Source organism: Harpia harpyja, chromosome 2 (assembly GCF_026419915.1).
Source record: "Harpia harpyja isolate bHarHar1 chromosome 2, bHarHar1 primary haplotype, whole genome shotgun sequence".
Taxonomy (NCBI): Eukaryota; Metazoa; Chordata; class Aves; order Accipitriformes; family Accipitridae; genus Harpia; species Harpia harpyja.
In genome coordinates, this window is record NC_068941.1 from 18,332,955 (window position 1) to 18,347,579 (window position 14,625).

Genomic DNA, 14,625 nt, shown 5'->3' on the forward strand with positions numbered 1-14,625 from the left:
CTAGTAGAAGGCAAAGAGTTTTACACTACTATTTTAAAGAAATAAAGATCCTTTTGGATTAATACTGACTGAAAATTTTATAACAGGACAATTTCTGCTGTCCTAAATGGTGTTGTAGTACTGCTCTCACAGTATATCACATTTCATGATAGTATAAAGAAGATAGTCTGTTATGATATGTGTCTGTAAAAGACAAAGCTAGCATACCATATTGAGATTCTTCTATGGTAAATCCTGTAGCAAAGGGACCTTTTGTTCTCTATCTTCTTTATATAAAGCAATTAATTTATTTCAAGTTGGAGAGTCTGTTTTGAAATAGTCTTAATTTTGAGGGGGTTTTGTGTTGTTTGTTTGGTTTTTTTTAACTTTATTAATTTAAGCTTCGGCCCTAAGGTGTAACTTTGAATTGTCTTGTGTGCATTTGTTGTTTTTTTTAATGGTCTAGGAAGTGCATTCTTTTTGATTTTGAAAGGATAATTCTGAAGATGCTTAATGATGGTGAGTTTTGAGGTACCTTGTAGTGCTGATTGCTAGAATTTAACTCTTGCACGCAGCTGGACAGGCTGCATTGAAGAGGTTACTCTGAAGTGATAGGTAACTTCATGTATTGAAGCTTATGTAAAATCTTTGAGATGCTAGGGCACTCAGTGTGTTTAGAAATGTATTCTCATGTGCAGGATGCTGTCAAGTTTATTTATATATAAATTATTATCAGAGGATGATTGAACATTACCAAAGTCTTATGCAGATCAGTAAACTTCAAAGCAAGTGGTCAAGGACTTTCCAAAGTTGAATGCCTAATATTATGCACCCAGAATAATGACTAAATTACCTTCTGTTCATTTTTTGTAGGAGGAAATAATAATTAGCATTCTTAACCAACATGCACACACAAAAAACAAAGTCACTTGCTAGGTGCATCCATAAAAAATTTAGCATGTAATCATGGAAAAAATTGTCCTAAGTGTGCTGATTTTGGCTGGGATAGAATTACTTGTCTTCATAGTAGCTAGTATGGAGCTGTCTTTTGGATTTGTGCTGAAAACACTGTTGTTAACACAGGGATGTTTTGGTTATTGCTGAGCAGTGCTCACACAGAGTCAAGGCCTTTTCTGCTTCTCGCACCACCCCACCAGCAAGTAGGCTGGGGGTGCACAAGAAGTTGGGAGGGGACACAGCTGGGACAGCTGACCCCAACTGACCAAAGGGATATTCCAGACCATATGACATCATACTCAGCATATAAAGCTTGGGGAAGAAGAAGAAGGAAGGGGGGGGACATTCAGGATGATGGCGTTTGTCTTCCCAGGTAATCATTACGTGTGATGGAGCCCTGCTTTCCTGGAGATGGCTGAACACCTGCCTGCCGATGGGAAGTGGTGAATGAATCCCTTGTTTTGCTTTGCTTGTGTGCACAGCTTTTGCTTTACCTATTAAACTGTCTTTATCTCAACCCACAAGTTTTCTTGCTTTTGTCCTTCTGATTTTCTCTTCCCCATCCCACCAGGACGGAGTGAGCAAGCGGCTGTGTGGTGCTTAGTTGCCGGCTGGGTTAAACCATGCCAGGGTTCTATGTCACACAGTAAACTAGTTGTAGAGGGGAGAATAACAAAATATCAGCAGTTATAATGTTAGTAAATCTATTGGTATGAATTAGAACTACCAGTTTCTTTGAGATGCTTCTTATTTGGCAGCACTGTGTTTAGAGACAGACAGCTTCACGGCTTATTAGAAATTGTTCAGAAAATAAGCATAGTCCTTTGAATCTAGTATTAGAGGACGTAGAGGGGGAAGCCTTTGCTTTCTGTTGCAGCTGAGCTGCTGTAATGAAACTTGAATATCTCATGCTATTTCACAATAACAGGATAGATGAGTGAAAGGTTTCTGAAAACAGCTGTTGGAAGAGAACTGTCTGCCTATTTAGAATCATAGGATAATTTAGTTAGGAAGAGACCTTCTGAGATCATCTCATCCAATGCCTTGCTCGAAGCAGGTCTGATTAAATCAGATTGCTTGGAGACTTGCTGAAACTTAGCATGTAGTTCTGGGGCAGCATAAGCATCTAGGCCACCACAGTTCTTCCTAAACTGTGTGGGTTTTTTTTTTTCCCCTACCTGTAGATTAGTGCTAGTATGCATGCAGCTGTGTGCAAATCCCATTCAAGGAGTTTATGGGCTGAAACCAGCTCATTTTTCTTTGCTCTTTTTTCGGGGAAAGAGGAAGAGTCTGGTTTTGTCTGTATTGGTTTCTGGTTTGTGCACCACTTGGTCTATGAATATGAGGAGGAATGATGGGGATGAGTGAAGAGAAAGAATACAGGCAAGGCAGTGGCATCCATAAAACCTCACACCAAATCGTTTCTTTGCACCTCAGTGGAGTACAGTCCCAGTGATGTTTGTGGAGGCAGAACTGGCTGCCAAACTTTCCCAAACAAAATCATTTTTGACTTAACTATAATCTGTTCTGTTTCAAATACAGCAAGTAAACTTTCAACAAGGTCTAAATACAAGATAAATTAGAAAGCAGTGTAATTGGTATGGGAAAGAAACATGAAAAAGTCTTTCAGCTCACAGTAATTCTTCAGGGGTTTGAAAATAGTTTACTATCTTGCTTTTAGAATAAGCTATACAACTTCTAAGCTAAATCAGCTCTCCAAACTAGAGTTCAGAAAGTAAAAGTATTGTTTAAAAGTTTTCTAGTGTGTATCTAAACATATGTATACATTTTGTAACTTCTACAATACTGTCCAATAGATGTACATGTACTCTTTACTCCTCTTCCTGTGTATATAAGAGGTGAGTTTGGTTAGTTCCACCAGTGACCTTGAGCGTGTAGCTTTAATCTTAGAACAGGCTAAGCTTTTTAAGATACAGGTAGCTCTTCTGCCTGGAGGAATGATGTGTTAACATCAGTTTGGAATGCTTCCCTTTCATCCTTCTGGCAATACTCTGCCTCTTAGAAAAAGTCTTCGGATGTCATCTTGTGAGACCCCAAGGATGTGGGTTACAGAAATAACCCAGAGTTAAAGATGTCCCTTGTCATGATCTGCATCTTGAATATTGCTGTCAGACATTAAGAGTTGTGGTGAACAACAAACAGCAGTTTGAAGAGAAAACTGTCCTCTTCTAAAAAAAAAAGCCAGTTAGTCTCCAGCCTTGCATTATGTCAGGGAATGGAGAAAAGTAACAAATTCCTTAGGTCTGCATCATGGCTAGTGCCACTTTAAAGAATTTGATGTAAAGGTATGTATTACTAGCCTGTGATAACACTTTTTGTCCTCTGACCTCCCTTTCATGACTTCAGGAGATATCAGCAGTGCAGGCTTTGAATTAGGAAAGAAATTAAAATGGGGAAGCGTCAATGTCTTCTCATATTCCTGCAGTCTCGAAGTCTCATTTGTGGCCTCAAAAGGTGCTTGTTGGTCTAAAAGATGTTGAAGTGAATACGTTTCAACAGTGTATCCTTGGTAGAAAGGCAATAACTCCTGGTAAATTCATGTGTCCTTCAGGGCAAGGATCTTGAGATGCTTGAATTTTATTCTGTTAAAACTTCCTCCTTTTAAAATAATTCATTATTAAACATAGGTATATGTGTACACATCTTGAAGAATATACCTGAGAAATATATAGGGAAGGACCTGGATGTTTGCTGTAGGAGAATGCTCTTAATGTCATGTATTGTGATCTCAAATAATTTAAGCACTTGCAAAATGACCGCAGTCAGAACTTACAATCCAAAAGAAATGGGAAATATCTTCAGCTCCCTCATTACCCTTTACTGTTTTGGGGGTTTTTTTTGGTTCTTTTTAATTAACCAGAGGCCTTTTGAAACCTGTTGAAACCATTCTGTGAGAATATTGTTTGGGTAGAAAGCTCTGATAATTTATAGTCCTCCATTTCAAACGGCCTGCGGTTGAAATACAGGCAAATCACTCCTCTGAAAAACTTGTCATTTTTTTAAAAATTGACAAAAAAAGCTGCAAACCCCCTTAAATTATGAAAATGTCATCTTCTTTTCAGGTGAAAGTTATGTATGTGCATCCAATGAACCATATCGCAAAGTTGATTACACCAAGAATGTCAATCCAAACTGGTGTGTGAACATAAGGACTGGGTCCACTCGATCCTTGACATCTTTGACATCCACAAAGAGTGAAGTGAAGGAGAGTAAAGATTTCATTAAACCCAAATTAGTGACTGTTATTAGGAGTGGAGTAAAACCGCGGAAAGCTGTGAGAATTCTGCTGAATAAGAAGACTGCTCACTCCTTCGAACAGGTCTTGACTGACATCACAGAAGCCATTAAGTTAGATTCGGGTGTAGTCAAGAGGCTTTGTACACTGGATGGAAAGCAGGTAGGAGAATAAATTGCTGTGACCATCTAATAATGATAAGTTAATCTAATCTTCTTTGTTTTCATAATTTGAATTCTTGTTACTGTATATGCTTTAACCTGCTTCTGAATAAGGACGGTTTAATAAATGGCAGCCTTTAAAATTTTTATTAATATCTACAAAAAATTAAAATTGTATATAATGCAAAAGAAGTTGACCACTTTACATTCTAAGTACAAAAAAAAATTTTTAAAAATGTTAAAATATGGTTTTTGTATACTAACTCTATTACATTACTAAAAAAAGGTACCTGTTGATTAAGTAATACAGTTTATTTGAAACATTTGAAAGCAAACTTGTTAAAATACATATGTGTTTTCAGAAGCAGAGTCATGTTTTCAGACTACTACATAGTGCTGAGTGGTATAAGAAAAATGTTGCTGCCTCCTTCCATTTCAGTTCCACAGATTGCTACTTAAGTAGCAAAAGGACTGAAAAGTTTTTCTGGAGGTAGTAACTGACATGATCTAAGGTCAAGAATTTTATCTGAAATGAATAATTGGGGGGGTGGTCATATCTTTGCAACTTGCTTTTGCTTTTAGTTTTACCACTGCAAAAACATGCTGCCAGGATTAATGATGTGGTAGGTCTTTTATTCTCACTCAGAAATACAAAGGAGTGGCCCACAGAATGTTTTGCTGCACCAGGTTTAAGTGTCAGGAATACATTTGCTGTTGATCAGTCAGGTTAATGACTCAGCCCTTTATGGGAACAGGACTTTGATACTTGATACTTTTATTTGACACTGACGTGGAACTTTGACAGCATTGTGACTTCAGTAATACAGAGCAACACAGGTTGCAAAGTAGATCACGTTTAGTATCAGGTACCAGAACTATTGTATTGTTGACTAAATATTATGGTCCTTGCTCATTCAACAGGTGTTTTTGCACACCTGCATACCTATATATTTGCATGAACTACTTGTAAAAGTTGCAACTGTGTTCAAACAGATGTGGGAATTTTTATCGTCAAGCTTTATATAATGGTTGTAATCCTATAGACTACTTAAAAAGCACCTTTTTGTGTTGAAAGTTGGTAGCAATGTATTGCAGAACAAGTACACTTAGTTTGTCTCGATATGAGGTCTGTCTCTGGTTATGTTGTGCATGCTGTGGATACACTCTTTATAATTAAGTACTTGAAAAGAACTTGTTCTGTTCTTTGGTATTAAATATAGCGGGGCAAATGCATCACAAACTCTTGATTCTTTGGTATTTGGTGGCACTATAATGTGCTCTTTAGTTCTTCTAATAGGTTTGATTTTTAATGAGATTTGTTAACATGATTTGTTAAGAAAGAATCCTTTCTAGGAACATCCGAAATGTGATTTAGTCATGTTTAAATTCATAATAAAATAGCTTTGAGGATACTTATTATACCGTAATTAGTCTCTTCTGTCCATGCAGTCTTTTGTTACTGTCTCAGATAAGATGATTTTAATCTTCTCAAGCAAGTAGATAGAAAGGAAACTGCAAAAACTAGGATTCTTGGTTCAGATTCACCTCTTCTACTGCATCATTAATACAGTAGAAACTCACAGGCCTGCATTGATGTGGAAGATGCAGTAGTCCATCAGGGATCAATAAAATTAATTAACATTAAATCTCACATATATTGCTTGCACGTTATTGTCACCCATTTTGGATGATGGCTGTCTTCAGTCCACAGTGAGGATGACCAATCATTGGTAATGCTCCAAGATAAGTATAAGATTTCTAATTGCTGCAGTACCTCCTCCTGCCCTTTTATGGTAAAGGCAATAATCAAACTTGGACTGCAGATGTAGATGTAGGTGTTCTCAAGCAGGATTGAGAAATCCCTAGTTCTCAGTGCTAACAGCCTGCAAATAGCTGCTCCTTACAACAATAGCCTCTCTGTGTAAACTGTTTCAGCATTAGTAGTGCATAAATGTGGAGACCTCCCTTCTATTTGGAAGAAAGGCAGTTTGCTTTTCCATAGACTTTGCAAGGAGCCTTTGCTTGCACAATTATAGTGTAATCGTGATTTAAGTGGGCATGGGGTATGGTGCCTCAGATAGAAGACCTGTGGCTTTAAGCACTCTGATAATAAAAGCTGCCTCCTGCTTATCTAGGAAGATAGAGACTTCTGGGGTTTTTGTTTGTTTGTTTCTTTTTCCCCAAAGTGAAGGGCTGACCCCAGTGTTGAGGCAGTAGGGATTTTTTTTTTTACTTTGTTTGTTCATTGCTGCTATATGTAGAGGTTGGTGCCCAAGGGCTTTGTGGGGTTTGGCAAATAAAGAGTTGCTTTGCTGCCAATTACCAATTGGTGGAAATTTCTGAGCCCATTTTCTCTAATGTAGTAATTGCTTATTCTTCTAAATCTGCTAGGGAGGCAGATCTTTTATGTTCATTGTAGTGTTGGCACAGCTTGAAAGGCAACCATTAAAAAAAAAAGACATTTTGTAAATGGCTATGTTCCTATAAATGTAGCTCTTGTGTTTCTCAGGGTTTTGGTTTTTTTCTTTTCCCTGTTCCTTCATAATTTTATCTCTGAGGAAATACAAGGTTTTTTGTGGTTTTTGTGAGTGAATAGGTTTAGGTTGTATTTTCTGTTTAATATGGAATTGATGCTGAAATTCAGGTGTTTAAAACATGCATGTATAAAACTTGTATCCTTTTATTAAGGAATGTGTTGTTCTGTTAATTTATGGGGTGATTTTGTTTTCCAATAGAACAATTTAACACGTGTAGTAAGAAATGATCATCAAACCAGTGATCTATGAAGAAATCTTCTTAATTTTGAGCAGTACAACAGAAAGGATGTCTTCAAAATAGTTTTTTACTCTTCTGAATTCATTAATCTTGACTGTAGCAACATCTTGATGATAATGGTAACACAGAGAATAACATCCATGTCAGATATTTTCCTTGATTATTGTGTATGAAGACAGACAATTATCTAGCTTTTAACTGTAAGATTTTCTAACATTTACTAGGTTTCCTTTTATCTTCAGTTTCAATATGGGTGCTGTAACAGCATATTAGTGCTTTGTACCCTCAAGTACAGAATTTCTTAACTACATTGATGCAAGGCTGACTTTTTCACTTTTAAGTTGTTGAGCAACCAACTTTTTTTTACCTCCCCAAGACTTTTGTGATGGTTTCTATGTGAGAGAAAATATTCCTGTAAAAATAACTAGGCTTTAACTTTGCAGTGCAGGCTTCTGCTATTCCAGTCTTTGTGCTTCTGACATTGAGGTTTGCCTAATATATTTGCTTGACCAAAGTGTTTTCCTTACTTGGCTGCATTTTTCCTGGAATCTGTCACTATTCTACTGTGAAGCAAGGACAGTCAGACTGAAACTTCTCCAGTTGGGAAGTTAACTCTTCGTTATCTCGAAGAGAATGGAGGGCTTCTGTCTTGCTGAACAAGCTTCAAGCTTCAGTCATTGCAAAGTGTAGGGTAGCAAGTTAATGGTAAATTACCTGCACTAATTGTTTAAAAGAATATAATGTATAGAGGGGTTGCGGGGGGAATTTCCTGTGAGAAACTCACAAAAAGCCATACAGAACTCTGAAGCATGTATTATTCGACCCAAAAGAAAATTAAATCTTCACTCCAGGAAGATAGTAACTTTTTAAGCTTGCATTGTGTTGCAGTTTCATGGATTAATATCCATAATGGGATTGAAAAGGTGGATGAAGCACCTTTTCTATACTTCATTCCCAAAATAGTGACAATGTACCACAAATAAGCCTTATTTTAAAGGTCTTTTTTGATGGGCCACAGGTATGTTGGTGGGTATCTCTGAAACCAAAAGCTCCCTAATTTTCTGTTAATGAAGTTTTTTATAAGGTGCTCATTAAAAGTGAATGGATAACTGAAGAAAACAGATATTACAGACTCATCATGCTCTCCTCTCAGTAATTGTTTATTTTCCAGTGACAGATTTGAAAATTCTTAGTAGACATGATAGCTTTTGTATACTGAATTTTGTATTTGGTTGGTAGTGGAAGTACTAAGGAGACCAACTGGAGCTGTTAATGTACTCACCATAGAGGGCAGAAACAAAAACAAGGGATGAGCAGGAGACATTTATTAGTACAACTGATATTCCCCATATTCTTTTTTCAGTTCTTTTGGCACGTAGGCTTCTGTCATTCAGATTTGAAAATCTTCATTAATATAGTACTTACCTCAGTGAGAGCTGACTATTTAGTACTGAGAACTTTTGGAACATATGGACTTTGTCCTTCTCAGTTTTCCAGTTTTGTATGCAAAGTCATACTTGGATGAGGGTTTTTTTTAATAATTTTACTGCAGTTAACTGAGTAGTTTTAGCAAATATTAACCTTTAGTTCAATTCTCTTCTACCTAATGACAGTGGAAAGGCTACTTGGTTTTCAACTGTATCTTATTCATCAGCAGTACACTTTTTTTTTTTTTTTAAGGAACCAGGCCCTAAGACTTAGGTGTACTTTTTTTTTTTTAAGTGTCATTTAATTATAGTGTTACATCACTGTTTGATATCTCATTGCAGGCCAAGAAACAACTGTAATAGAAACTTGCTTCCATGTTAGCAGGCATTATGTGTAGTTGAAAGCTACTGAAGCCAAAAGAAGTCTTTATCTTATGTCTCAGGCTCTAACCTAGTATAGGCACTTTCATAAATGTATTGGAAATAGCACAGATTTGAATTTCTGCTACAGGCAATTTTGCAAGAACATAGAAAGCTCCAACTTTTTTGCAGTTCTAGTTCTGCTGAAATTTAAAACAGCACTTTGAGCTGAAATGTTGCATTAACCTGCAAGCATGAGGGGAAAAAATCCTTAAGCCCTTTCATTCTTCACAAGTCTTAAAAAGGTTTATGTATTGTTATAGAGGAATGTCAGTGGCAGCTGCAAAGGGAGTAATTCTCTGCAATGCAGATCCCACAGAAGTTTGGCATTTGTGAGCAAGGAGTCTTTCCTCACCTAGCTTCAAGACTTTGAACAGTAACAATAGTCCCAGCATTCATCTTAAAGGCTGAGGGTTAGAAGAGGTAGAGTCAACTTTTAGAAAGCAATTTAAAATTTGCCAAACAAACTTGGTGATTTGACACTATGGATATGATTGACAATATAACTACTGAAAGAGCAGATATGTTGGATAGAAAGGATTTTCAAAATTCATGGTTGATGTTCACAAGCAAAAAACACGTTAATCTGCTTAGTATGTGGCAAATTACACAAATGAGAGTTATGTCTACTCGGGGAAGGGGAGGGCGGAAATGACTGCAGTCTTTATATTGGTTTATAAGACTTAAATATCAGCAGAGTGTGTGCAACATCATATGAGAGAATGGGAACAGGACCATTACCTCCGAGACCTCTTGGTGCAGCAGTGGATAGTGCTGCAACATAAGAGTTGCAGAATATCAACTTGAAAGAGGCATCTATATTGGGGTTTTTTGTTTGGGGGTTTGGGTTTTTTTAGCTGACATGAGTCCACAAACTAAGATTGTGTGAGAAACAGTAAAATATATTGATGGAGATGCAACCAGAAGTAGTATTTAGATTGTCCTTAAAAAGAGAGAGAATATAACTTCCAAGAGAGAAACCTTCTAAGAATAGGAACTAAGTGGCCTGGGAAGTTAAATCAGAAAAGATACACACTTACAGTACAGAGGAGGAAAAGAAAAACTCATACCAGATGTTGTCAAGAGCCATGTTTCTCTGGAAACTGGATGGACATGAGACAAAACCAATGTGGGAAAGCTAAAGGTTACTTTCCAAGACAGAGGGAAACCCTAAAAAAGAGTATAGAGGAGTCCTGGAAGAGTCTAATCATCTTACAGCTGATGTTCATTGGATGACATGAGTGTCCCTAAGGTTGAGGTAAATAAACTTCACTCTGAAACTTATGGGGAAAAAAATTGAGGAGGCAATACTGTGAATCACGTGCTGATGTTTGGCTGGATCCTTTTCCCCTTTTATGAGTAAATATGTAGCAGTAGAACATCTCTGTTACCTGGAAGTTGAAAAGTTCCACATTATTTGGTACAGCCACCTTTGTGTTATAGGCTAGAAGGGCTCTGACATAGCACCTGTCTGTTCAGGGAGCCTGCTGGTTTGGGTTCAGCTTAGGACACAAAATGCTTCAACACACTGTATGATGTGGGGTTTGGGGAGTTTTGGGGGGGGGTGGTTGTTGTTGGGTTTTTAACAATGAAGAGTTATGAAACAATGACTTGGCTGGGGAGAGAGACAAGGGGAAGAAAACAGTAGTGGCTACTTCCTTGTGTCTGAAGTAAGCTTTTTGACACTGTCTTTTCACATCCATCGGCTAGGGAAGCACAGTCTAGAAAAGATGCACTACTTATTGGATACACAGTTGGAATACTGTGGTTCTGAATGATTACTGATGATTCACTGCCAAACTGGAATTTTGTATTGAGTAGGAGTCAATGAATGTGTGTTTACACTAGTCACTGTAAATGACCTGGAAGATGGAATGGAGGATATGCTTAATAAAGAACACACTAAACAGATAAGCTACCTGGACAACAGAAAATTAGAATAATCTTGACAAACTGCAGAAATAGCTTAGGATAAAGCAGGTTGAGTAATCTTAGACTCACTGGTTATTAACAATGCAGGTAGGAAAAGGCAAGTAGTTCTGTTTGAAGTGGTAAAGGATCACAGCTGAAGATTAATTAATGGTGTCAATGGTTGTGCATAAGAGAGGAAAGCCAACATCCATACAGAAGTTACAGTCAATCATCTTTTTTCTGATGTACATGTCCGGTGGCCATTCTGCTCTGCTCAGTTAATGCAATGATAGCATTAAGAGATAGCTTTATTATGGAAAACCCAGAGAAGAGTAAAATGAATTAAGAAAACATGTCCTATGAAGAAAGATTGAAGGAAATGGGATTGCTTAGAGTAGAGAAAGATCATCAACAAGTGTTTTTGGGGGGGGGGATGGACAAAAAAAACCTAGAAGCAAAGAAAAAGGAAATGACTTCTGTGTCTTCCCCGTGTATAGGAAAAGAAATAATAGGCTTAAAGTTAATCAGATCCAGTGGGACTCAGTGGTAAATAGTCACTGTAAAATTAAGATTAATGAAGAGGTGATTTTTGTTGGAGCAGATAAATGGTGTCTAACAGTCTCTGAGGTTTCTGAAACCTTGTTTGGTTTTGAGTTTTGTTGGTAACTAAAGGCTATCTACAACTTTGGAAGAGCTGTTGAGCTAGAGATAAAATAACAAAAACCTGAATGCCAGTTAACATTAAAATGTGCGTGCATACACACCTGCATCCCACAGAGAATTCATACAGCAGGATTTACAGTTAGAGTAAGTTTTATCCTAATGCTAGCAAATGTCTTCTAATATTTGATATGAAACATGATTTAGGGGAAGTTGGGCTTGTACTAGAGGCTAGAATTGTTTCAGAGAACAACTGTGGAGAGATGTCTGTTTAGTCAGTGTGGGATACAAATGTTGCAAGTCCAAGGAAAATAAAAGAATTAGAGTGGCCCTAATCTTGAAGTCTGTAGAACGGGAAATTCAACCATGGGCACTGCTACATGATATTTTTGTTCAGACTTTCAATTGGTATGCTCAGAACTGGAAGCTGTGGTTATTTATTGCTGGAAGAAAGGAGGAAATAGTGTACTCAAGCAGAGGAGATAATTTTGGCCTCTGTCCATGGACATAGAAATATTCCCATCTGTAGTTATTTATGGAAGGAAGTGTTATCTGAAACTAACCTGAAATTAACTGTGCCCTGTCATAGATGCAGGGATCTGAAAAATACCCTATATATGAAAATACAGACATCTTTTTCCAGCTACAAATCTTGTCATGGAACACTTTCTAAAGCATTTTCATTACATGCAGTGGTGAAAAGGACACAGACAGGTAATGTGTGGTTTAGGATTTACCCTAGAAAGTATTTACAATTTTTATCACAGTTGTCAGAGGATCATATTACCAGTCCAATTACCATTTTGAGGAAAAAAGAAAATGCAAAAAGTAACAAAATTATGATGCTTAAGGTGCTACAGGAAAAGTATTAAGAAAGAAACAGAACCTTGAACATCTAGTGAGTCATCTCAAGAAGAGTGTCTTAAACTGGAAATGAACAATAATGCTGAGGAAGCTCTTCAGCTTTGTTGCAGGTGCAAAAAATAAAGGTCATGCCATGTGAAATAGCCACAGTCTAGCACTGGAAAACTCGGCTCCCTGGAACAAAGGTCTTTAGAATTTGTTGCGGGGGCGGGGGGGAACCTCTGTGTATTATTTTTTCTGTTTCTTTCTTAATACTTTTCCTGTAGCGCCTTAAGCATCATAATTTTGCTACTTTTAAACAAATAAGCACAGGTAAAATACAGAACCTGTATCTCTTTCCTCCCCACAGGTTTACATAATTCTAGCTTTGGGGACGTGGTGTAACTTTACTGAGAATGTAATGGCTGTGGTCCACTGAGTGTGAATTTAGTCTTTTTCAGTGAGGTAACATTTACATATGTAATTAGTAATACCCACTGCCGTCGAACTAACAGGTTGGTGAAGTGGGATGTTAAAATAATAGAGTATTTCTAAAAGTGAACACAAAATCAGAGCCTGATGCAAAGTCAGCACTTTTAAATTAGAGCGTGGCAACTGAAAAAAATTGCTGATATTTTAGCTAAAAGCAAGCATGTGTGTCCCGTTGAAAGTGACATCCAACTTCATGGAGTCTTTGTGGATCTATAGAGAGGATAAATCCTACTGGGTTTTCAGTTTTTGTCTGTGCACACTAAGAGCTGACAGCACTTAATAAAAATGACATGCTGCACAGTGTGGGAAACAATCACTGCAAAAATAGTAGTGTCACCAGTGATAACATTGTATCTTTGTTGATGTATGATTACAATAATTTTAGTGCTGGGTTACAGAAATGGTGTGTGTAGCTCTTGGAATAAAAGAGCGGTATGCAGTCATTGTCTGCCATCTGCCACGCTAAAGATTGAATCACATGACTTGGAAACTAAACCTTGGGAATTTGTTGTGTCCCGCTGAGTCTGGCCATTAACAGATAATTAGTCTGGTAAAAAATCTTTTGAATTCATTCTGCAGCTGTCATATGCCAGATTAGGATTTGTGTCACAGGTTCCTCATTACTTTGAGATCTCGGAAATTTTTTTCCTGTAATTAAATTACCCTATGTTACTTCAGTAAACAGTTCTTGCATTATCACATTTAAACATGCAAACTTTTCTTTAGGAAGCCTGTTACACCGTACAGTGTAAAGCTATTTACCAACCACGTATGAAAGGGTTTCAAGGTTGAATTTTCTCCATTCCTGTTCATAACACAGTCTATAAGCAGACCTTCTAGTTTTAAGATTTGTCTTTCAGGTTGTCAGGTTGACGGATCTGTTCCAGTAGCTTTTGGTTAGTTGTAATCAGATTGTGAGCGTCTCTTAAGTCTACTGAAGCAAAAATATGGAAATCTTAAAATATGAACTTTTCTTCTAGATTTGTACCAGTTATTAAGAAAAATGGCATTCTCTTCCATAATAAATTAATGCCAGGAAACATGAAACAGTTTGTCAGAGAGACGAAAGGGAATATTCATCTTTAATGTTTAAAATATTGCTAGCTGATTAATTTGCATGAACCTTTAAACACAGTAGTCTGAAGACTCTGAAGGGAAAGTAATTTTGAAGTAATAGCAACACAAGCCAACTTTTAAAAGCAAAGAGCTTCCCAGCACTTAAATGGAACAGTGACCCTGTTTGTGGCTTGAAGTTCGTAAGCTTTGCATAGGAAGGAAGGATACTCAGTGTTTTCACTGTAGGCAGTGAAAGTCAATGTTATTGTAGCACTTCTCTTGTTTACATAGTCAACAATCATTTTCCTCTGTTGTGCAAATATGCAATCTATGCCATATTCTTAAATATTTATTTTGTTCATATTTATTTGGTGTTTTATTTATTGATATATGGCACAGGGTATCTCTGCAATCATGGAAGGCTTTTTGAAGAAACTAAAATATTTCAGAAGAAAGCAAAATAAATAGAACATAACTCATAAACTAAATAGCAAGTTAGATCTTTTTGGGCTAGTAGGTTCAGCATTTCTGGCTTTGCCCTTCTTACCTCTAACCTCCAACTCAACTAGTGTTTAGTTAGGGAATTCCAGTCTGGATAAAATTATTGGAAAATAGGCCAATTAGTTAAGAGAAATGAAGATGGTTGAGTACCAGACAGCCAGAATCGTCTTTGTAAGTGCTTTCTGAA

The 14,625-nt window shown here is 37.1% G+C and overlaps 1 protein-coding gene across 4 annotated transcripts in view; it reads left to right on the forward strand.

Moving 5' to 3' along the window:
• The window catches only part of DCLK2 (doublecortin like kinase 2), a 94,784-nt gene that overhangs the window by 10,930 nt on the left and 69,229 nt on the right, over positions 1–14,625 (forward strand). For all 4 annotated transcript variants that reach the window (XR_008232765.1, XR_008232763.1, XM_052772203.1 and 1 more), the window contains exon 2: positions 4,020–4,354. Coding sequence is in view for 2 of the 4 variants with exons in the window: in XM_052772203.1 (XP_052628163.1) it covers positions 4,020–4,354 (335 nt within the window). In the remaining 2 variants the exon portion in view is untranslated. The remainder of the gene's footprint in view (positions 1–4,019; positions 4,355–14,625) is intronic.